Source organism: Theobroma cacao, chromosome 6 (genome assembly GCF_053813885.1).
Source record: "Theobroma cacao isolate CCN51 chromosome 6, ASM5381388v1, whole genome shotgun sequence".
Classification (NCBI taxonomy): domain Eukaryota; kingdom Viridiplantae; phylum Streptophyta; class Magnoliopsida; order Malvales; family Malvaceae; genus Theobroma; species Theobroma cacao.
The window spans coordinates 1,241,605-1,266,142 of NC_142644.1; the positions used below are offsets into that span (position 1 = coordinate 1,241,605).

At 31.7% G+C, this 24,538-nt stretch overlaps 1 protein-coding gene, 1 long non-coding RNA gene, 2 other non-coding genes and 2 pseudogenes across 5 annotated transcripts; 5 read left to right on the forward strand and 1 right to left on the reverse strand.

Annotated features, from left to right (window-relative positions):
• Nucleotides 1-2,115: 2,115 nt before the first annotated feature.
• On the forward strand, nt 2,116-2,208 carry LOC148761956 (small nucleolar RNA snoR8a). The gene has a single exon (XR_016027268.1). It is a non-coding gene; the product is annotated as a small nucleolar RNA snoR8a (small nucleolar RNA).
• Nucleotides 2,209-3,639: 1,431 nt separating this feature from the next.
• Nucleotides 3,640-5,400, forward strand: LOC18595158 (berberine bridge enzyme-like 17 pseudogene; annotated as a pseudogene).
• Nucleotides 5,401-8,741: 3,341 nt separating this feature from the next.
• On the forward strand, nt 8,742-8,834 carry LOC148761957 (small nucleolar RNA snoR8a). The gene has a single exon (XR_016027266.1). It is a non-coding gene; the product is annotated as a small nucleolar RNA snoR8a (small nucleolar RNA).
• Nucleotides 8,835-11,373: 2,539 nt separating this feature from the next.
• Nucleotides 11,374-13,255, forward strand: LOC18595159 (berberine bridge enzyme-like 17). The gene has a single exon (XM_007022989.3). The coding sequence runs from the start codon at nt 11,492-11,494 to the stop codon at nt 13,094-13,096; it is 1,605 nt and encodes a 534-aa protein (XP_007023051.2). The 5' UTR covers nt 11,374-11,491; the 3' UTR covers nt 13,097-13,255.
• A 3,517-nt stretch (nt 13,256-16,772) lies between these two features.
• LOC148761958 (uncharacterized) lies at nt 16,773-20,306 on the reverse strand. 2 transcript variants are annotated; one of them, XR_016027156.1, is made up of 5 exons: nt 19,763-20,306; nt 18,483-18,540; nt 18,331-18,412; nt 18,146-18,227; nt 16,773-17,122 (listed from the first exon to the last, which is right to left on the reverse strand). It is a non-coding gene; the product is annotated as an uncharacterized LOC148761958 (long non-coding RNA). The 2 variants fall into 2 exon arrangements; XR_016027157.1 differs by lacking the exon at nt 18,483-18,540.
• Nucleotides 20,307-21,768: 1,462 nt separating this feature from the next.
• On the forward strand, nt 21,769-23,373 carry LOC18595157 (berberine bridge enzyme-like 17 pseudogene; annotated as a pseudogene).
• Nucleotides 23,374-24,538: the final 1,165 nt, after the last annotated feature.

Genomic DNA, 24,538 nt, shown 5'->3' on the forward strand with positions numbered 1-24,538 from the left:
TTTCTCATTTTTCCAACATCCTTAACCACATCAGCATACGTTTTGCGCTGATGATAGGCCTCAAACCTAGAACCATTTTGAAAACAATCAGAAGACCTGAAATTCTCTGTAAGAGCAGTCTTATGAAATTCGAGGAGAGAGTATAAATAGTTATTCACCCCATGTTGAGCATTTTAAAGAAAGTCACAAGACTCTTGAAGCAGAAATCAAATGCTTTCTTATGGAAAGACAAAGACACAAAAGCTACAAGAACTAAAGTTAATTAGCTGGGACTAAGGTTTCCATCCAAAGAATGAAGGGGTTTAGCATTTAGGCATCAAGAAGATCTCTCCTTGGAATAAAGCCTGTATGATGAAAACCGTTTGGGCTATTCTTATTCAATCAGGGTCACAACGTGTTGCTTGCATCAAATCCTATATATGCACTAACAGGCAGAAGTCTGTGATATATTCCTCTGTCTAGTGATTGCTCATGGGGGTGGAAGAAATCTTGAAACTAAGAAACTATATCAAACCCTATGTGCAAAACATAATAGATGATGGAAAACCCACAAATATTTGGTTTAATTACTGCCATCCTAAATGGCCTTTGTTGCTTATGCACTATAATTTCACGATTCTCTTCCTTTTCGAGTAAAAGGGATAACTGTACATGAGTATTTAACTCATTGATCAATACATGATCCCCTACCTAAAAAATAGAGTTTGAATCTCTTTTTTCAATTTACAAAAATAAAAAAGAAAAAAGGGACAACTGTAGTTAATGTTGTACTCTTCCCTTTCAAGCAAAAAGGAACAATTGTCATTAATGCTGCAGGTTTGGTTTGGCCGCTGGCTAGATCAGATGATTTAGTAGAGACTCAATGCTCCTTTTATGATGTTATTATTCTTAATCCGAGACGGAAAGATGAAGCCATCTGGACTTAGTCTAGCAATGGAATGGGAAGTTTACAATCTCTAGTACTTGGAATATCGTTAGACATAGAAAGCCATCTTCTCTTGAGCCTTATAGAGAAGAAACACTGCTTACCTGTTACTTAAAGAAGAATACTATCGTTCGAGAGATTTTAATAATTTAGATAGATGACATGATTTTGAGGTCGAGACAGGAAAGGGGGCATGAGATCAGGGTAGGAGATTTGCATTCCTAGCTCCATCTGTATACATGTACAAATTAAATTCAAATTATACCTAAATGACTCTTAATTATCAAATTAATATATAATTAATTACATTCAATAAAAGAAACAAATTAACAAGTCAACATATTAGTATATAGTTAAAAATTGATCAAAATACCCACCAAGTTTTGTACTAATGTATTTTGTTTAATTTAGTCTTTGTACACAAAATCGAAATAATTTAATCTCTTAATTTTGAAAATTACTTCAATTTAGTCCATTCCACTAACGTAATCGAATTTTACTATTAAAAGGATAATGTCAACATTGACATCAGCGTTGATGTGGCATATTTTGTTGGCGTGGCACCCACATGATGAAGTGGCATGCCACATGGCACCAACTTGATGACATGGTAGTGTCATGTGACCCTAATATATTGGCGTGTTAGTGTCACGTGGTAGATAAAAAAATTTTTGAAAAAAATTTTTGTGCCACATTATAGGGACTAAATTGAATAAAAATATATAATACATAGACTAAATTGAACAAAATTAAAATGTTGAGAGACTCAATTGAAAAAAATATTTGAAAAATATAAATATTTAAGTAGATGATAGATATACTTATTAATAAGTTAAATATTTAAGTGTAAAATATTTATGGTGTTATAAATATATTTAAATATTTTCTCACTTGATTATTTAATTGTAAAATATGTATATTAATTTATCTTCTTTACAAAAATTAAGTTTGAATTCTCCTTCTATAAAAAAAATCGAAAAAAATTTTATACCTAAAGTTAAATTTAAATAAATAACTTGCATTATGTTGGAATAAATTAACATAAAAAGACTAAATAATTTTTTTCATTTATTATAATAGTACAAAAATTTGAAATTTATTTGACTTAATATTTAACTTGAGTTGATCTCAAATTAGCAAAATAGGTTGATTTAGTTTTTTCTTTTAAAAGAATGAAGAAAGGAGATATGGAGTTAGCGATCATTATAAAAATGCTTCTTCATTCTGACTTATTTAATTTAGGCATGACAAACCTCTTATTATAACCCTAAAATCTGAGTTACTCCACCTTTTTAATTTTTTATTTATTTTTTATGTTTTTATTTTGTCTAATATTTCAGGTTATATTCTTTAGGTTGAAATTTCTTGAATTAAAAACTGTATTTATGGTTGATAGAATTAAATAGAATTGTAAATATTTATATAATTTTATTTTGTATTTACAAATTTTTTGTAGATCTAAATTAATAATCTAAATTTAAATTTAACAAAATTTGATTGTTTGAACTTAAATAAAATCGTTTTATAAGAACCTTTGAGTAAATTTAAATAAAAAGTAAATTAGGTAAGGGTTAAATAATTCCAAAAGAATGAATATTTGCAAATTGTGAAAGTTGCAATTAAATCAACCTATTTTGCTTATTTGAGTTCAATTCAAGTTAAAAACTAAGTTAAATAAATTTTAAAATTACCTATTATTATAAATAGAATAAAAAAATTTATTTAGTCTTTTTACATTATTGTATTCCAACATAATGCAAGTTGTTCATCTAAATTTATCTTTAGGTATAAATTTTTTTTCAAATTTCTTTTATAGAAGAAGAATTCAAACTTACTTTTTGCAAAGAAGATAAATTAATATACATATCTTAGAATCAAATGATTAAGTAAGAAAATATTTATATATATTTTTAACACTATAAATCTTTTTCACTCAAATATTTGACTTATTAATAAGTATGTCTATCATCTATTTCAAAATTTGTATTTTTCAAATATTTTTTAGATTTAGTCCCTCAGCATCTCAATTTTGTTCAATTTAGTCCATGTACTATATATTTTTGTTCAATTTAATTCATGTATTATATATTTTAGTTCAATTTAATCTCTATGACGTGGGACAAAAAAAATTTTAGAAAATTTTTAATTTGTCATAAGGCACTAACACGTCAATGTGTCAGTATCATGTCATCATATTAGGGTCACATGGCACTGTCACGTCATTAAGTTGGTGTTACGTGGTATATCACGTCATCAAAATATATCATGTCAGTGTTGACATCATTCTTTCAACAGCAAAATTAGATGTCATTAGTAGGAAGGATTAAATTAAAGTAATTTTCAAAATTAAGAGATTAAATGGTTTCGATTTTTAATATGGGGACTAAATTGAATAAAATGCATAGATACAAGGATTTGGTGGGCATTTTGACTATTAAAAATTTTAACTTAAAGTCAGATCATTAATTATTGGCAATATAAAAGTCAAATAAAAAAATTAAAGAATTTACAAAGTCAAGAACAATGAAAGAATTTACGAAAAGTCTAAGAATGATATATTCAATTTTGAGCACATCCAAAACGAAAATGAATTTTGTTTTGAAATATTCTTGGTCTTCTTTCTAAAGCTTTCAGACTTGACCTGGAATTGATCCAAACGACCCTCTCCTCTCTATATAAACACGAATATTGAACCAACAGAAGCGCGCAAACCCATTAAAGATCTCGAGATTCTTTGTGAAAAAATGAAAGCTTCAAGCTCTATACTATCCATCGTTTCGATCCTTTTGTTATCAATTTCATTGGTAACATCAGAATCAGCTCTTGATAATTTCCTGCAATGCCTTCCTCAACATTCCAACCCCTCTAATCCAATCTCTGATGCCATATACACTCCCAACAATGCCTCCTTTCAATCTATTTACGAGTTACGTGCAAATAACCTTAGAATCCTATCTTCTGTAACCTCCAAACCAGTGGCCATTATCACAGCCCTGCATGAATCCCATGCTCAAGCCACTGTCATTTGCGCCAAGCGCCATGGCTTCCAAGTAAGAATTCGAAGCGGGGGTCACGATTATGAGGGCCTATCCTATACATCAGACGTCCCATTCGTCATTCTTGATATGTTTAATCTTAGGTCTATACAGATTGATATGGCAAGCGAGACCGCATGGGTTCAGGCAGGGGCGACCACAGGCGAACTGTATTACCGGATAGCCGAGAAAAGTAAAGTCCATGGCTTCCCATCTGGAGTTTGCACTACTCTTGGCATTGGTGGACACTTCAGTGGAGGTGGCTACGGCCCCCTGATGAGAAAATACGGTCTTTCTATCGATAACGTCATTGACGCACAATTGATCGATGCCAATGGTCGAATCCTTAACAGAAAGTCCATGGGAGAAGATGTGTTTTGGGCAATCCGAGGAGGTGGAGGAACTAGCTTTGGAATCATCCTCTCATGGACGATCAAGCTGGTTCGTGTTCCTGCTAAGGTGACTGTTTTCAACGTGCAGAGGACTTTGGATCAAGGTGCAACAGATCTTTCTTATCGTTGGCAACAAGTTGCCCCTAACCTGCCTAAAGATCTCTTCCTCAGACTTCAGGCTGATCCTATAACTGGAACTGGCAGCGGCAACAAAACCATACGAGTTTCATTCATCGCCCATTTTCTTGGACAAACTGATAGACTTATCCAACTGATGAACGCCAACTTCCCTGAATTGGGTTTGCAGCGAAGTGACTGCATTGAAATGAGTTGGGTCGAATCCACCCTCTTCTGGGCCGGCTTCCCCAATGGAACTTCCATTGACGTCTTGCTCAATAGAGTGCAAGAGGACAGAGTCTTCTACAAGACTAAGTCCGATTACTACAAACAAGTGATTCCCAAGGAAGGCTTGGAAACCTTATGGGAAATCTTGATGGACATAGAGGACATTTTTATCCAACTGAATCCTTATGGTGGAAGAATGGAAGAGATCTCAGAGTCGGAGACAGCATTTGCACATAGAGCTGGAAACCTTTACAAAGTACAATATACCGTGCTGTGGTCGGAGTCTGACGGAGGCATCAGCGCTGAAGAGCGGTACGTTGAACTGTCAAGAAGATTGTACAGTGCAATGACTCCATACGCATCCAGCAACCCAAGGGAGGCATTCATCAACTACAGAGATCTTGACATTGGCAGCAACGAAAGCAACAACACAGATTTTGCAGTTGCCAGCGTTTATGGAGCTAAGTATTTCAAGAACAATTTCCTGAGATTGACACGTGTGAAAGCCTTGATAGACCCTGAAAATTTCTTCAAAAATGAACAAAGCATTCCGCCATTGCCGACTCACAAGTTCTAATGAGGAGGATAACCTGTGCTGCCCTTGTCAAACGTCACCGCTCCCAACCGTTATATTTTGTACGACCCTACAATAAAAGAAAATAAAAGCTTGTGTGAAATATCTTCTGAATTTTTATTTCTTAAAGGCAAGACTCGACTTTTTGCCATTTATTTGTTATTATTGCTTGTAATTAACACCATATTGTTCTATATCTGTAATAAAGAATAATTTAATATTTGTGTAATTCAACAAGAAGATATTTCTATGTAATAAAGAATATGTGATTTGATCATCTATTATTTTTTTTGTTCACAGTCAAAATAAGATAATTTTATTAATATAAAAAATGATGCAATTGTTCAGATCTCGATATAATTAAGATATGTAAACAAATAAAAATTAGAGCCTCATTGGAAACATAAAAAATCAAGACAAATAAATAGTTCTTAATTATTTAACACTATCATTTTCTATTGCAATAAAAAAAATGATTAGGTCATCTATTGTTTCTTTTAGTCAGAATAAAATAATTTTATTCAGATCAAAAAATTGAAGTAATAGCTTATATCTCAATATAATTGAGATAAATAAACAATTAAAAATCAGATATTTATTGATATATAAAGAATCAAAACAAATAAATAACTCTTATTCCATGCAGTCAGTAAACGTAAAACCTTTCTTTATAATAAAATATATATGATTGGATCATCTATTTTCTTTTAGTCAAAACAAGATAATTTTAATCATTAATATAAAAAATTGATACAATTGTTCATTTCTCAATGTAATTAAGGTAAGTAAACAATTAAAAATTAGAGACTCATTCGAAATATAAAAATTCAAGACAAATAAATATATAGCTCGTATTTCACATTATCATTTTTTTGTAATAAAGAATATATGATTCGATCATCTATTATTTCTTTTCGTCAAAATAAGATAATTTGATTAATATAAAAAAATTGATACAATTACTGATACCTCGATATAATTGAAATAAATAAATAATTAAAAACACGTTTTTATGTAACTAAATTTGACTAAAACTAATTTAAAGAGCTTGATATATTTATGGCCTTTGGTCCTTAAAAAAGAAGGATAAGATTGGCGGCTAGCCTCTTGGGCAAGTCAAATCCAGCGGTGAAGTACGTAGCCAATTCATAGTTTATCCCATTTCTCTCTTGCATTTTCTCTCCATCCAAAAAGGATGACCACAACATAATTATCCAATTCCAAACTCAAAATTTCCTTTATAAGATATATATGAAAAATATTAGACCTAGCTATTTCTTGCTTGAAATTCCTGTTCGAGAAACATTGACTATACCCAAAGTCAAAAGTCCAGGTTTCTTATGGATTGAAAACGTGTACCATCAAACATACCAGAAAGATGAAATTGTCTGATTCACAAGCTAACGAACGAGAAGATTGAATTTGAACCTATATATATGTTCTGCACTGATCTAAAAAGCCCTGGATGTACGCTGTTGACAATATGAGTGTTGCAGTATATTTTTCTTCAAAGGCATTGAAATTTGTATAGAGTCATTAAAAGAGAGATTGTTCCCAATGAACAGAACCCTGGATATTTTGCAACTTAGCATACAGCATATCTTTATGTAACACCTCTGATTAGACTAAATCGTCTGTTAGAGAATTTGTCTCTCTAAATATGTGAACGAAAGGAGAAACTTGTATTGTTTCTCTTACATTTCTCAATGCAATTTGCAATGTGAATCATTCATTAGGACTTTCGAGAATGATTACTGAGCCATAAGATTGTGTGTTTTCGAGTCACTTTCAATAATGAAAAAGTGCATCAAATCCTATATATGCACTAACAGGCAGAAGTCTGTGATCTATTCCTCTGTCTAGTGATTGCTCATGGGGGTGGAAGAAAATCTTGAAACTAAGAAACTATATCAAACCCTATGTGCAAAACATAATAGATTATGGAAAACCCACAGATTTTTGGTTTGATTACTGCCAACCTAAAGGGCCTTTGTTGCTTATGCACTATAATTTCATGATCTCTTCCTTTTCAAGTAAATGGGGTAAATGCACTCGAATATTTAACTCATTGATTGATACATGATCTCTATTTAAAAAATAATATTTAAATCCCCTTCTTCAATTTAAAAAAAAAATAAAAGGGACAACTGTAGTTAATGTTGCACTCTTCCCTTTCAAGCAGAAAGGAACAATTGTCATTAATGCTGCAGGTTTGGTTTGGCCTCTGGCTAGATCAGATGATTTAGTGGAGACTCAATGCTCCTCATATGATGCTATTATTCTTAATCCGAGACGGAAAGATGAAGCCATCTGGACTTAGTCTAGCAATGGAATGGGAAGTTTACAATCTCTAGTACTTTGAATATCGTTAGACATAGAAAACCATCTTCTCTTGAGCCTTATAGAGAAGAAACACTGCTTACCAGTTACTTGAAGAAGAGTACTATCGTTCGAAAGATTTTAATAATTTAGATAGATGACATGATTTTGAGGTCGACACAAGAAAGGGGCCATGAGATCAGGGTAGGGGTTTTGCATTCCTAGCTCCATCTTTATACATGTACAAATTAAATTCAAATTATACTTAAATGACTCTTAATTATCAAATTAATATATAATTAATTACATTCAATAAAAGAAACAAATTAGCAAATCAACATATTAGTATATAGTTAAAAATTAGTCAAAATACCCACCAAGTCTTGTACCCATGCATTTTATTCAATTTAGTCTATGTACTCAAAATTGAAATAATTTAATCTCTTGATTTTAGAAATTGTTTCAATTTAGTTCCTCTCACTAACGGTATCAAATTTTATTGTTAAAAGCATGATGTTAGCACTGACATCAACGTTGATGTGGCATATTTTGCTGGTGTGGCACCAACTTGATGGCATGGCAGCGCCACATGACCCTAATATGTGACGTGTCAGTGCTACATGATAGATAAAAAAATTTTCGAAAAAATTTTTTATGCTACGTCATAAAGACTAAATTAAACAAAAATATATAGTACAGGGACTAAGTTAAACAAAATTGAGATTTTGAGGGGCTAAATTGAAAAAAATATTTGAAAAATATAAATCTTTAAGTAGATGATAGATATACTTATTAATAAGTTAAATATTTAAGTATAAAAGATTTATGGTGTTATAAATATATATAAATATTTTCTTTATTTTTTGATCGTAGAATATGTATATTAATTTATCTTTTTTACAAAAATTAAGTTTGAATTCTCTTTCTATAAAAAATTTCAAAAAAAATTTCATACCTAAAGTTAAATTTAAATAAATAACTTGCATTATGTTGGAAGAAAATAATATAAAAAACTAAATAATTTTTTCTTTTATTATAATAGTATAAAAATTTGAAATTTATTTGACTTGACTTTTAACTTGAGTTGAACTCAAATTAGCATGATAAGTTGACTTAGTTTTTTTAAAAAAAAAATGAAAAAGTGAGATATAGAGTTAGCAATTATTATAAAAATAATTCTTCATTTTGACTTACTTAATTTGGGCATGACAAACTTCTTATTATAATCATAAAATCTGAGTTACTCCACCTCTTCAATTATTTATTTTTTTATGTTTTTGTTTTATCTAATATTTCAGGTTATATTCTTTAGGTTGAAATTTCTTGGATTAAAGACTATAGTTATGGTTGATAGAGTTAAATATAATTATAAATATTTATACAATTTTATATTGTATTTACAATTTTTTTGTAGATATAAGTTAATAATTTAAATTTAAATTTAACAAAATTTGATTATTTGAACTTAAATAAATCGTTTTATAAGAACCTTTGAGTAAATTTAAATAAAAGTAAATTGGGTAAGGGTTAAATAATTCCAAAAGGATGAATATTTGTAAATTGTAAAAGTTGTAACTAAATCAACCTATTTTACTTATTTGAGTTTAATTCAAGTTAGAAACTAAGTCAAATAAATTTTAAATTTTTATACTATTATAAATAGAATAAAAAAATTTATTTAGTCTTTTTACATTATTTTATTCTAACATAATGCAAGTTGTTCATCTAAATTTATCTATAGGTATGAAATTTTTTTCAAATTCTTTTTATAGAAGAAAAATTCAAACTTAATTTTTGCAAAGAAGATAAATTTATATACATATTTTAGAATCAAATAATTAAGTAAGAAAATATTTATATATTTTTTAACATTATAAATCTTTTACACTTAAATATTTAGCTTATTAATAAGTATATCTATTATCTACTTAAAGATTTGTATTTTTCAAATATTGTTTCAATGTAGTCCCTCAACATCTCAATTTTGTTTCATTTAGTCTATGTACTATATATTTTTGTTCAACTTAATCTTTATGATGTGACACAAAAAAAAAATTTTAAAAATTTTTTATTTGCCACATGGCACTGACACGTCAGCATGTCAGTGCCACATCATCATATTAGGGCCACAGGGCACAGCTAGGTCATCATGTGAGTGTCATGTCATCAGAATATGTCATATCAGTACTGATGTCAACGCTAACGTCATCCTTTTAACGGTAAAATTAAATATCATTAGTAAGAAGAACTAATTGAAGTGATTTTCAAAACTAAGGAACTAAATTGTTTCGATTTTTAGTACAAGGACTAAATTGAATAAAATGCATAGGTATAGGGACTTGGTGGGTATGTTAGCCTTTAAAAATTTTAACTTAAAGTTAGATCATTAATTATTGGCAATATATATGTCAAATAAAAAAATTAGAGAATTTACAAAGTCAAAAACAATTAAAGAATTTACGAAAAGTCTAAGAATGATATATTCAATTTTGAGAACACAAATCGTCTGCCCCTGTTTTGTGCCTCGTTTAGTGCCCCTCTTATAACTTGATGTCATGTGTATGATAGGTTTTTATTTGTTAACGTCAGCTGTTAGGTCATTTGTACTGCCGTTAAGTATAATTTCAGTCTAGGCTAACATCAACACTTTACAGCCTCCTCTTTTCCACACTTCTCTCTTCAAATCTTTGATCAAAGTCAAGGAACATTTTTACATAAAGTTTTTTTTTCTGTTTTCTCTTCATATATATTCTGATGATGGTAATAAAAAATTAAAGAAGGAGAAGATAATTAAGAAGAAGAAGAAGAAGAAAAAGAGGCAAAATGTATATTCTGCCATTAGTTGTTATTGTTTCCAGGGCGGTTAGATATTAACCTCAGTCTTATTTGACATAATGTTGTCTTTGATCTTCCTATGATGCCCATCAACATTCTCATACTCCTGTGCCAATAAGCATCCATCAACATTCTCATACTCCTGTAGCGATCAGCATCCATATCTGAGGTAAAAGACTTTTGGGTACTCTTTTTTGTCCAATCATGCTTGCCAGAGTCAAAATCTTCAGATGAATAAGAGCACTTATGTTTGCTCTTCTTATGATGCCTATAAAACTCTGTTTTTTTCTTAGAAATTATGAAATTTATTGAGTAATCGTAAAATCGCATTACTTTGATTAATGAGTGATCAACTAGAGCATCGATTATATTTAATTTAATATACAAAAAGTTTGTATCGACAATCCATCCTTAGACTCAATTATACAACAAAAAATTATGTTTTCAATTCTTACTCAATCTTATAAATTAACTGATGAGTTAATCTGCAGCGTCTTTAAATGAATAAGAATATTTGTGTCTTCTCTTACTCTAATGCTTATCGAAATTTGATTATCAAAAGAGCATGTTTTAGAATAATTTTACCTCTTTTTCTTCTTCTTCTTAGTTATCTTCTCCTTGTTTGATTTTTTATTACCATCATCAGAATATACATGCAAAGCAAACAGAAAAAAAACTTATGTAAAAATGTTCCTTGACTTCGATCAAAGATTTGATGAGGGAAGTGTGGAAAAGAGGAGGCTGTAAAGTGTTAATATTAACCTAGACTACTAAACGGCAGTACAAATGACCTAACAGCTGACGTTAACAAATCAAAACCTATCATAGACGTGGCATCAAATTATAAGAGGGGCACAAAACAGGGGCAGACGATTTGTGTTCCAATTTCGGGCACATCCAGAACGAAAATGAATTTTGTTTTGAAATATTCTTGGTCTTCTTTCTAAACCTTTCAGACTTGATCTGGAATTGATCCAAACGACCCTCTCCTCTCTATATAAACACATATATTGAACCAACAGAAGTGCACAAGCCCATTAAAGATCTCGAGATTCTTTGTGAAAAAATGAAAGCTTCAAGCTCTATACTATCCATCGTTTCAATGCTCTTGTTATCAATTTCATTGGTAACATCAGAATCAGCTCTTGATAATTTCCTGCAATGCCTTCCTCAACATTCCAACCCTTCTAATCCAATCTCTGATGCCATATACACTCCCAACAATGCCTCCTTTCAATCTATTTACGAGTTACGTGCAAATAACCTTAGAATCTTATCTTCTGTAACCTCCAAACCAGTGGCCATTATCACAGCCCTGCATGAATCCCATGCTCAAGCCACTGTCATTTGCGCCAAGCGCCATGGCTTCCAAGTAAGAATTCGAAGCGGGGGTCACGATTATGAGGGCCTATCCTATACATCAGACGTCCCATTCGTCATTCTTGATATGTTTAATCTTAGGTCTATACAGATTGATATGGCAAGCGAGACCGCATGGGTTCAGGCAGGGGCGACCACAGGCGAACTGTATTACCGGATAGCCGAGAAAAGCAAAGTCCATGGCTTCCCATCTGGAGTTTGCACTACTCTTGGCATTGGTGGACACTTCAGTGGAGGTGGCTACGGCCCCCTAATGAGAAAATACGGCCTTTCTATCGATAACGTCATTGACGCACAATTGATCGATGCCAATGGTCGAATCCTTAACAGAAAGTCCATGGGAGAAGATGTGTTTTGGGCAATCCGAGGAGGTGGAGGAACTAGCTTTGGAATCATCCTCTCATGGACGATCAAGCTGGTTCGTGTTCCTGCTAAGGTGACTGTTTTCAACGTGCAGAGGACTTTGGATCAAGGTGCAACAGATCTTTCTTATCGTTGGCAACAAGTTGCCCCTAACCTGCCTAAAGATCTCTTCCTCAGACTTCAGGCTGAGCCTATAACTGGAACTGGCAGTGGCAACAAAACCATACGAGTTTCATTCATCGCCCATTTTCTTGGACAAACTGATAGACTTATCCAACTGATGAACGCCAACTTCCCTGAATTGGGTTTGCAGCGAAGTGACTGCATTGAAATGAGTTGGGTCGAATCCACCCTCTTCTGGGCCGGCTTCCCCAATGGAACTTCCATTGACGTCTTGCTCAATAGAGTGCAAGAGGACAGAGACTTCTACAAGACTAAGTCCGATTACTACAAAAAGGTGATTCCTAAGGAAGGCTTGGAAACCTTATGGGAAATCTTAATGGACATAGAGGACATTGTTATCCAACTGAATCCTTATGGTGGAAGAATGGAAGAGATCTCAGAGTCGGAGACAGCATTTGCACATAGAGCTGGAAACCTTTACAAAGTACAATATACCGTGCTGTGGTCGGAGTCTGACGGAGGCATCAGCGCTGCAGAGCGGTACGTTGAACTGTCAAGAAGATTGTACAGTGCAGTGACTCCATACGCATCAAGCAACCCAAGGGAGGCATTCATCAACTACAGAGATCTTGACATTGGCAGCAACGAAAGCAACAACACAGATTTTGCAGTTGCCAGCGTTTATGGAGCTAAATATTTCAAGAACAATTTCCTGAGATTGACACGTGTGAAAGCCATGATAGACCCTGAAAATTTCTTCAAAAATGAACAAAGCATTCCACCATTGCCATCTCACAAGTTCTAATGAGGAGGATAACCTGTGCTGCCCTTGTCAAACGTCACCGCTCCCAACCGTTATATTTTCTACGACCCTACAATAAAAGAAAATAAAAGCTTGTGTGAAATATCTTCTGAATTTTTATTTCTTAAAGGCAAGACTCGACTTTTTGCCATTTATTTGTTATTATTGCTTGAAAATTAATACCAGATTGTCCTATATCTGTAATAAAGAATAATTTAATATTTGGGTAACTCAGCAAGAAGATATTTCTATGTAATAAAGAATATGTGATTTGATCATCTGTTATTTTTTTTGTTCACAGTCAATATAAGATAATTTTGTTTATATAAAAAATGATACAATTTTTCAAATCTCGATATAATTAAGATAAGTAAACAAATAAAAATTAGAGACTCATTGGAAACATAAAAAATAAGACAAATAAATAGCTCTTAATTATTTAACACTATAATTTTCTATTGTAATAAAAAAATGATTCGGTCATTTATTATTTCTTTTATTCAGAATAAAATAATTTTATTAATATCAAACATTGATGTAATAGCTTTAATCTCAATATAATTGAGATAAATAAACAATTAAAAATGAGATATTCATTGAAATATAAAGAATCAAAACAAATAAATAACTCTTATTCCATGCTGTCATTAAACGTAAAATATTTCTTTATAATAAAATATATATGATTCGATCATCTATTTTCTTTTAGTCAAAACAAGATAATTTTAATCATTAATATAAAAAATTGATACAATTGTTCATTTCTCAATGCAATTAAGATAAGTAAACAATTAAAAATTAGAGACTCATTGGAAATATAAAAATTCAAGACAAATAAATATATAGCTCGTATTTCACACTATCATTTTCTTGTAATAAAGAATATATGATTCAATCATCTATTATTTCTTTAGGTCAAAATAAGATAATTTGATTAATATAAATAAATTGATACAATTACTGATACGTCGATATAATTGAAATAAATAAATAATTAAAAACACGTTTTTATGTAACTAAATTTGACTAAAACTAATTTAAAAAGCTTGATATATATATTTATGGCCTTTGGTCCTAAAAAAAGAAGGATAAGATTGGCGGCTAGCCTATTGGGCAAGTCAAATCTAGCGGTGAAGTACGTAGCCAATTCATAGTTTATCCCATTTCTCTCTTGCATTTTCTCTTCATGCAAAAAAGGATGACCACAACATAATTATCCAATTCCAAACTTAAAATTAATTTCTTTTATAATACATATGAAAAATACTAGCCCTAGCTATTTCTTGCTTGAAATTCCTGTTCGAGAAACATTGACTATAACCAAAGTGAAAAGTCCAGGTTTCATATGTATTGAAAACGTGTACCATCAAACATACTAGAAAGATGAAATTGTCTAATTTGCAAGCTAACGAACGAGAAGATTGATCTAAAAGGCCCTGGATGTACGCTGTTGACAATAGAAGGGTTGCAGTATATTTTTCTTCGAAGGCATTGAAATCTGTATAGTCATTAAAAGAGAGATTGTTTCCAATGAACAGGACCCTGGATATTTTGCAACTTAGCATACAGCATATCTCTAAGTAACACCTCTGATTAGACTAAATCGTCTGTTAGAGAATTTGTCTCTCTAAATATGTGAGCGAAAGGAAAAACTTCTATTGTTTCTCTTACATTTCTCAATGCAATTTGCAATGTGGACCATCCATTAGGACTTTCGAGAATGATTACTGAGCCATAAGATTGTGTTTTTTCGAGTCACTTTCAATAATGAAAAAGTGTGAGGAGACCCAAGAAGTGGAGCAAAAGAATAGAAGTCCTTCCAAAATGAGCAGAAATTCTGCCTAATCAGAATCCTCCGTACCAACGAATTTGGAGAAAAACTCTACCACGTTACCTGTGCGAGAGAGAAGAAGAAGAAAGAAGGGTTGCAATACTAACAAGTTTGTTTTAGATTAATTGCATGTGCAATTGAAACATCTGAATTGCAAATTGGTTTGGGCTCCAGTACATCAGTTTTCATATACCGAAGATGACACAGTCAAAATTGTGAGCTTGAAGCTAGCCTTGCATTCCAGAACCAAAAGAAGAAAAAACAGAGGGCGGGGGGCGGCTTGCCTTACGTCGAGATGCTAGGAGAAATAGTAACCTTTGAGATCATATATCGTAATTTCATATACCATTTGTAATTAAAGTACCCATTTGAAAAGAAAAATACTAATTAGAAGGTCAAGTCACTTAATTACGCAACTAATTAATGGGGCTCAAGCTAGAATTATCGCAATTAATTACTAATCTTTAGTTGCTTTTATTTTAGTCTACACAAGAAACAGTATAATATTACATTAACAATTTGAAAATATTAATTCCATTCCACCAACGCATCCAGACGGAACCCTTTGACGAAACTTAAACATCTATAAAAGAAGGTTTAAAAACTTACGAAAGTTATTTCTACAAACCATTCTCCTCAAATTTCCTTTCCAATAATAATAACACTTGAAAATTTCAAATTCATTTCTCCTATTTTCGCTTTTTTTTTCTTTCTCTGACTCAACTTGGTCATTGTCATGTAGGGCCAATTTTCTCCAGGTTAAATTGCCCTAATTTGCCTTAAATAGTTCCACGTTTGATCATTGCCCGATCATTTGAAGCTTAAATTAAGTATGATGAAAACGTTCTGGAAAACATTGGAATGTGAAAGTGTTTGGTAGCGTGGAGGAGAATATATAGAGACTTGAGAAAAGGATTGGAGAAATAGATGAGACAGGAAACACCATAGAGATAGAGGAGAGGGAGATCGAACAAAAAAAGTGATTAATTGGAGAGTTTGCGGACATCTCAGAGGAATAAAGAATCAATGTGGAGATAAAAATCTAAGGAGAGGTGGGTGAAAGAGAGAGATAGGAATATAAGATATTTTCAGAGTAAGGCCAAAGAATCAATGTGGAGATGGAAATCTCCGGAGAGGTGGGTGAAAAAGAGAGATAGGAATATAAGATATTTTCAGAGTAAGGCCAAAGAATCGATGTGGAGATAGAAATCTAAGGAGACGTAGGTGAAAGAGAGAGATAGGAATATAAGATATTTTCAGAGTAAGGCCAGGGTGAGAAATAAGAGGCATAATATTTTGATATGAATGTGTTTACTGTTAACTGGGGTAAGATTATTAAGGTCTGCAAAAAGCCACTTCCAAGACTAGGGTAAGATTTGTGAATGTAGGTGTTACCAACTAGTTGTAATGCTTGAGTATATTAATAAAACCATTGGCTTATATATATATATATAAAAAAAAGTTACTGCATAACCCTATTAAATTTTTTTTTGACTCCCAATATCTACTTACAGTACAACATTTTTTACCTTTGGTTGCCAAAAAACTTACAACTATAGGTGAAAAATATGTTGCCTTAGGTTAAGGCTACACTTAGAAAAAGTACAATCTTAATCAATGAATGGAAAAGTTTAGCTGCACTTTTAATGAAATTTTACTACAAAATTAATATGCAACCATATAGTATATGGTTGCAATCTTAAATCATATGGCAATATTTAAACTGTGTAGTTAAAAAGTATATGATAGAAACACATATAACCTTCTAATATGCAACAAAAAAGTGTAAATTTTACAGCAACCTAGAGAGTATAAACCATGCAAATTTTACAAAAATTTATAGCAAATATATATTTTTTTTAATGACATTCTATTATTGAATAGAAAACAAAGCCAAAGTAACAAAGACAGGAACAGGAACAAAGAAATAAAGACAACAAACCTAGAAATAGAGACAACATCCAGAGAGCACAAGGCTCAGCCCCAGGAACAGGGCACAAAGAAAACCAAAAACAAATGGAGAAACAAAATAGAACAACCATCAAAAGGAAGTAGAAATCAAATCCTGAACAAACACAAAACAGGAAGCCAAAGAGGAGCAGGAAAGCAGATCTGACAAACATCACCAGTCAGAATCCCAAAATAGTTTGCTGCCATTTGGATAAGAATATATTGCAGAAGAGGCATTACTTGGTATCCTACAAGTTACAATATTAATCATTGCTTCAACTAGTTTAGTCTAGTTGGGTGTTTAAAGGAAAGTAAGTATATTGATCACAAGACATTTCAAAAATCCAATATCATAATTAACAAGTATAAGTTAACAACTAAGAAGAAACTAATGGCAGTCATCACTATCAAGCGAGCTTCTTTAATCACAAGTGCAGTCCAAGATTTATTTTTCTATATATTTGAATCCCAAATGCAAAGATATAAAGTGATGTTGAAATCTAGATTTATCTTTAGGATGCTAACTTTTGCTTAGAAACCATGATTTGAGAAGGAGCATGAAGGTTTGGTAATGGTGTGATCCTCAGAATGGCTGCCATTGCTTAGATAGCTAAATAAAACAAACCATTTTTATTTCCTTCCAACTTAATTTTGTTTATATGTAACCACACCCCAGATAAGAAAATAAACCAAAAAAAAGAAAAAAAATGCCCATTTGTGCTCAATGTAAAGTGTGTACTTTATTATATTACACTATTTCATAACTATTAATATACATATTCACACTGCTTTTATTATAATAAATTAATAATATAGCTAGCATTAGAATCTCAAGTTATTGAAAACAAAGAGTAATTACCTCGTGAAGTTCTCTTAAAACAACTTCCTTTGTACCAACCTTAGCTCTTAGAAATCTTGATGGAGATGACAAAGAGGACCCTAAGAAAGAAACTCGAATAAATTTCATGATACTGCCATGTTCTCTGGCAATTGGAAAAATCAAGAATGAAAAACTAACACATGAACTACTAAAACTCCAAAAAATTCAGCTTAGTTAAATGTAGAACGTGATTGATAGCAGAAGATGATATGACAGGTGAACCATACGTTGTTCCATATGATGAGAACTCAATAAAGATGTATCATAGATAATTTGGTCATAAATATCACTGAAGACACTACCATCAAATCAATTCCCGACATCACAAGATTTTAATTCTTAAGCAATTAGCAAAAATAAAGATAATAACTTGCTACACTTGAATTTATACCTTAATTGACAGATATTTGAGGCTTTTCAAAGTTCTGCCTTTATTCTTTAGAGAGAAATTGAGAAACATTGACTTCCACCATCTAAAAAAATAAAAATGACATCACAAATCATAAATATTAAATCATATTACAAATTATAACCTCAACATTGTAGAAAATCATGAAGTGTTTGTAAGTTACTAACCTTACAAATCTGATTTAGAGATATATTATTAAATATTTGGTGGCTCCATTTCTTGGCAACTAGTCAATGATGATTCATTAAGCTGCAAAATATTATAAGTAAAAAAACTTGGGAATCAAAAGAAAATAAAAAATAGTTTCAATAGATAATACCATTTGTAAAGAAGTTAATATCTTGGGATATTTCCTCTACATTTTCCCTACTAACTTTCTGTATTGATAAAAAAAATAAAATAAATTACTAACAAAAGAACTTACAAGTTAGCAACATCGTAAATAAAAAATATTTGGTATAATGGAAGAGAAGGGGAAAGATGTAAAAGAAAATACATCATTTTCTTCATCCTCTACCAACCACAAATAATGTTTGATGCATGATAAAGAGTGCCCTACTGGCTGATGATGCATGAGAAAAATAAAATAAAGTTTGTTGCAATTTAAACTTCCTAATTATGTTTCTTACCTAACTTAATCACCCTAAGACAAAATAACAAAGAATCTACTAATAAACCAGACTAAGGAAGCTAGTCTAACGGCCTATTCATTCATAAAAGTTCACATGGCAATAGGGGAACTAAGTGACTGTGGGTATAAATTAAGAAATAGATTAATGGAAGAAAGAAAAACGAAATGAAGAAAAGACACAAATATTTGAATAGCAACCCAATGCTATTAAGAGTCTGCACCAGTAGATACATTTTATTAAAGGCAAAGAAATTGAAATTCGCTTTAAATTGCTTGAAGTTGTTTTACTGGAAAATTCAGTGTTAAGCCATTCAATGCATTTCTAATACTCTAGATTAATATAAAGTTAGTGAACACCATCTTTACCTTGAAAGCCAAATCTAAGAACTTGAAAATTTAACCAGAACTTAAACATTTAGATCATGAGGAGCTGTCATCTACAAACTACAGAAAAGGTCTTTCTACCATAAACTAAGGAACTTATTTTCTCTTTTTGCAGGAGAAGTTGCTCACATCAGGTGTAGGGTATTCTTTATTCTTCCAACCTTAAATTTAACAGCTCTTCATTTTATGAAATCATGCTTAACTACAATCTTATTGATATCCTTGTGCAAAATCCTAACTAGATGTTTACAAAGAAAATGGTGCAAGGTTCTCGACCTCTATTCACAACTGGTGCTTAAATCAATAAATCATGCTTAAAGTCCCTAATTGGTATTATAACAAACCCTAATCTAAACTTGAACTACAAAAATCATTATCAAAATTAAAAAAAATAAGAAAACAGAGAAAGAGTACCCAAATCAATGATTACACAAACATGTACCTTTGAGCTAAAACTTACACAATAAAAACTCTATTCAACATATGTATTTGGTGAAGAAACAATTAAGAAAATTAACACAAATTTAAAAAAAATAATGAAAAAAATTAACATAAAATAAAAAGACTTGAGAAAATCATCTTACTAACTAACCGGGAATCTTTGCATTCTGAAACAAGTAAATCACCGGAGGCATCGATCCTCATGACTGCCCTTCCTTGTAACATAACACTGTTTTTTTTGTTTTTTTAGCTCCAAGTGCTCATTTCACCTCCAACTTGCATTGACAACAAGGTTGCCTTTGAAAATGTATAAATGCAGCATATACGTATTTTATAAAACAGAATATTTGTTCAAGCACAGCCTGGCAATGCTCATCATTCAAAAAAGAAAAGCTAATCGGGAATATTTAGATCCATGCCAACCAAGAATCTTCTTAGTAAGCAAAGGGGAAAATGAAAAAATCATCCATTATCATTAGCTGAATGAAGAATCAAAGAATATTCAGTGAAAGTAGTGAAATTCTTTGATGAGATACGATTCAAGAAAAAGATAAAAAAGGATTTGGTGAAATTCTATGATGAGAATTTGAGAATGAATCAATCTAAAAATGGTTTGGTGAGAAATGAGGTAAGAGAGAAGAGTTGATGTAAGAGAGAGGAAGAGTTGAACCATAAGAAAAAAGAATTGTTAAGACTCACAAAAGGTAGATTGTTTACTTGGGCTGTCCTAATAAAATAATTATATTGGTCATTGCTGTTTTTATTTTGTGATCTTCTCTTTCTCTTATCAAGTCTCTTCTAATTTATTTTAGTTTACTTTAAGTGATTACACTTCAAATAGTGCAGTTAAATAAAAATGTATCAAATGTTTCAAGAAGAATTTAGTTACATTAAAATAATTGACCCTAAAACTATGCATTAAAAAGTAAAAAATGTTGTAGTATTAAACTGAAACATAGTCATATGTTTAAGAATATGTGTCAGTATTAGCTTTATTGTTAATTATTTTTCTAATTTATTACCTATTTTTTGTTTTTAAAGTTACTATTATTTATTTATTTTAAATATATTTTATTATTTAATGAGAATGAAAGATAAAAAATTTAAAATAAGAATGTAATACGTTATGTATGATATATAATTGTAGAATTCAAATTTATTTATAGTTACATAAAGAATTTTTTACTCTCTTTTAGTTACAACAAGAATCTTGTAATATTGAATTAAAGTTATTTTGAAGTTAGAAATACAATAGTGAAGGAAAGAAATTTTACATTTTTTTATATTTTAAATTACTAGTAGATTAATAGTTTGTGTAATATTAATTTTTTTGAAAGGCATGTATTATTATTTTTTAATTAAATTAAATACTTGAAAGGAAAAATTTTACTTATCTTATATATCTTCAACATCGTTTCATGTCAGTCTTTCAGATTGTTTGGAGTTAATCTTATCATTTAGGTTCAAATTTGGTAAGTTCGAGTTGTTGATTTTTTGTGGTTAAATTAAGTTCGGTTGAATTCAAGATCGAGTAGATTTAACAAATTTTCAGATTTCAGTCAACTTTGTTAATTCTAAGTGAGATCTCTAATATCCCTATTAAGAGATTAATTTAATGATGCAATTGTATAATTACTTATTGTTTAATTTAGTTGAGCGGCCTATAATCTTACTCTTAAAAGTTCGTTTCAATTAATTTTTCAAAAAGCGGAGAATCGAAACGAAAATATGTTCAGATGTATATGATATAAATATATATATAAATATGTCGTAATTATTACATTTCATATACAGATCAATTAATAAACCTGACAAACAAAGAATCAAAGATTTGGACAAATATGGTATAGAATTAAAGAAAATTTAAAACGCCAGAATAAATTTACATATGGTGAGATTTGAAACTGAACTTAGAAATTAACAGCAAAAAAAATAAAGTAACTGTTACTAATAGAAAAAACAAAGAATTAAACTATTGGCCGGAAATAGTTCAATAATGGTAAGTTCATTTTCTAGTCGTAGTTTCCTTCTAAAGCATCTAAAATTGAGCTGTGTCCAGTCGAGATTCAAGACCCTTTGCAGTATATCTACATACACCACTGAATTAACCAACACACCAATTGAAAATCTCGTGATTCAATTAGAAAAAATGAAAGCTTCAAGCTCTGTATTCAGTGCTTCAATCCTTTTGTTTTCAATTTCATTGGTAGCATCAGATTCAGCTCTTGATAGATTTCTTCAATGCCTTCCCAAGAATTCCAACCCTTCAAACCCAATCAATGATGCCATATTCACTCCCATGAATTCCTCCTTTCAGTCTATTTATGAGTTACGCGCGAACAACCTTAGAAGCTTGTACTCTGCAACCTTGAAACCAGTGGCCATTATAACAGCACTACATGAATCCCATGCTCAAGCAACTGTCGTTTGTGCGAAGAGACATGGCTTCCAAATCAGAATTCGAAGTGGTGGTCATGATTTTGAAGGCCTATCATTTGTATCAAGCGTCCCATTTGTCATTCTTGATCTCTTCAATCTTCGGTCTATAGAGATTGATATGGCAAGCGAGACGGCATGGGTTCAGGCAGGGGCGACCACCGGTGAACTATATTATCGGATAGCAGAGAAAAGTAAAGTCCATGGCTTCCCAGCTGGAGTTTGCATTACTCTTGGCACTGGGGGACACTTCAGTGGAGGTGGCTATGGACCCATGATGAGAAAATATGGCCTTTCCATAGATAATGTCCTTGACGCCCAACTGATTGATGCCAATGGTCGAATCCTTGACAGAAAGTCAATGGGAGAAGATGTGTTTTGGGCAATCCGAGGAGGTGGAGGAACTAGCTTTGGGATCATCCTTTCATGGAAGATCAAGCTGGTCCGTGTTCCTCCTAAGGTTACTGTTTTCATAGTCATAAGGACTTTAGAACAAGGAGCAACAGATCTTGCTTATCGTTGGCAACAAGTTGCCCATAAACTACCTAAAGAACTTTTCATCAGACTGGCGCCTCGGCCTTTGATTGGAACTGGCAAGGGCAACAAAACAGTACAGGTTCCTTTCATCGGCCATTTTCTTGGACAAACTGATGAACTTGTTCAACTGGTGAACTCAAACTTGCCTGGATTGGGTTTGCAACGAAGTGACTGCTTAGAAATGAGTTGGGTCGAATCCGTCCTTTTCTGGACCGGTTTCCCCAATGGAACCTCCATTGACGTCTTGCTCAAACACAGAGTGCAAACAGACAAAGTCTTCTACAAGACTAAGTCCGATTACTTCAAAGAAGTAATTCCCAAGGCAGGCTTGGAAACCTTATGGAATTTGCTGATGGACATCGAAAATATCTATGTGCAGCTAAATCCTTACGGTGGAAGAATGGGAGAGATTACAGAGTCGGAAACAGCATTTCCCCATAGAGCTGGAAACCTATTCAAAGTGCAGTATACAGTGCTTTGGTCGGACGCCCAAGGAGGAATCAATGCTACAGAGCGGTATTTGGAATGGTCCAGAAGATTGTACAGTGCAATGGCACCGTACGCCTCCAGCAGCCCAAGGGAGGCATTTCTCAACTACAGAGATCTTGACGTTGGCAGCAACGACAGCAACAACACAGATTTTGCAGCAGCCGAAGTTTATGGGGCTAAGTTTTTCAAGGGCAATTTCCAGAGATTGGTGCTTGCCAAAACCATGATAGACCCTCACAATTTCTTCAAAAATGAACAAAGCATTCCCCCATTCCCATCCTATATACAATAAGTTCAAATGATGATGGGAGCATAAAATGTTGATTGCTTCCTTGTCACCCCTAATGTTAATAATAATTCATTCAAAGAGCTATTTGGACAGTCTTGGTTTAATTCTTATTCCGTCGGACTCATTCGGTTTCTCTCTGTTTGATTTTTAAAAAAAAAAAAATTAATTTAACCATTATTTTTTAAATTATTTTATAAAATTAAAATTTCAAATAATATATTTTGGAAAGTTTGAAATTCAAAATTTTTAAATTATCTAAACTTGAATTTAGTATAATATTATTTTGATTTAAGTTGATAAATATAACACAAACTATTACTTTAATAGTAATTTTAAGAGATAATAATAATATAGAATTATTTCCTATTTATCTTTTAAATATTAATATAATTTAAAATAATAAATATAACATAAAGTATTAGTTTAGAAGCAACTTGAGAAGCTACTAAAAAAATATATAATCTCTTTTTCTCTTTTTTTTTTTTTTACTCTTGTAGTTCTAACTTTTATACTCCCTCCATTACATATATAAGTATGATTTAACTTTGCATAAAGTTTAAAATTTTGAGACATAAATGAGTAGTTATAGTTAAAGGGTAATAAAAGATTGTAAGAAAGATTTTTTTTTTATTACTTTTCAAATGAGACATTAATTTGAGACATCTAGAAGTATGCAAACAAGACACTGTTTACGTGATGAAAGAAGTAAAACTTTGATTTATTTCAATATCTTTATTTTGATTAAAAAGAGAGTAAAACACAGTGAGAAGAGGTCGATGTCGTGGGATGAAGAGAAACTTTGATTTCCTTCAATATCATTGTTGGGATGAAGAGACTTGCCGAGGATGTGGAGGTCGATGCCCTAGACGAGTTCGTTTTCTGACATGAGATGAATAAATAAGTCCAGGTTCACCATAAATGGCTAAATATCAGATGAAGGAGCTGAAGTTAGAAGCAAGCAGAAAGGAAATCGGGATTCTAAGGAGTTAAACCCATAGCAGGACACATGGTGTATGAGTGAAACTCATAGTTTCACTAATAAGCCCTTTTAAATTTCACTTAAGTTAGTTAGGCTTAATTAATTTAGAATTATTTAGACTTTCTCTCTCATTTAATCATGCCTATAAGGCTGTATGTATATTGACATTTGTACAGTACTCTATTTTCA

Bases quoted from the DNA above. Each gene is read 5' to 3' on its own strand.
- LOC18595159 (XM_007022989.3), top strand. From the start codon at position 11,492: ATGAAAGCTTCAAGCTCTATACTATCCATCGTTTCAATGCTCTTGTTA.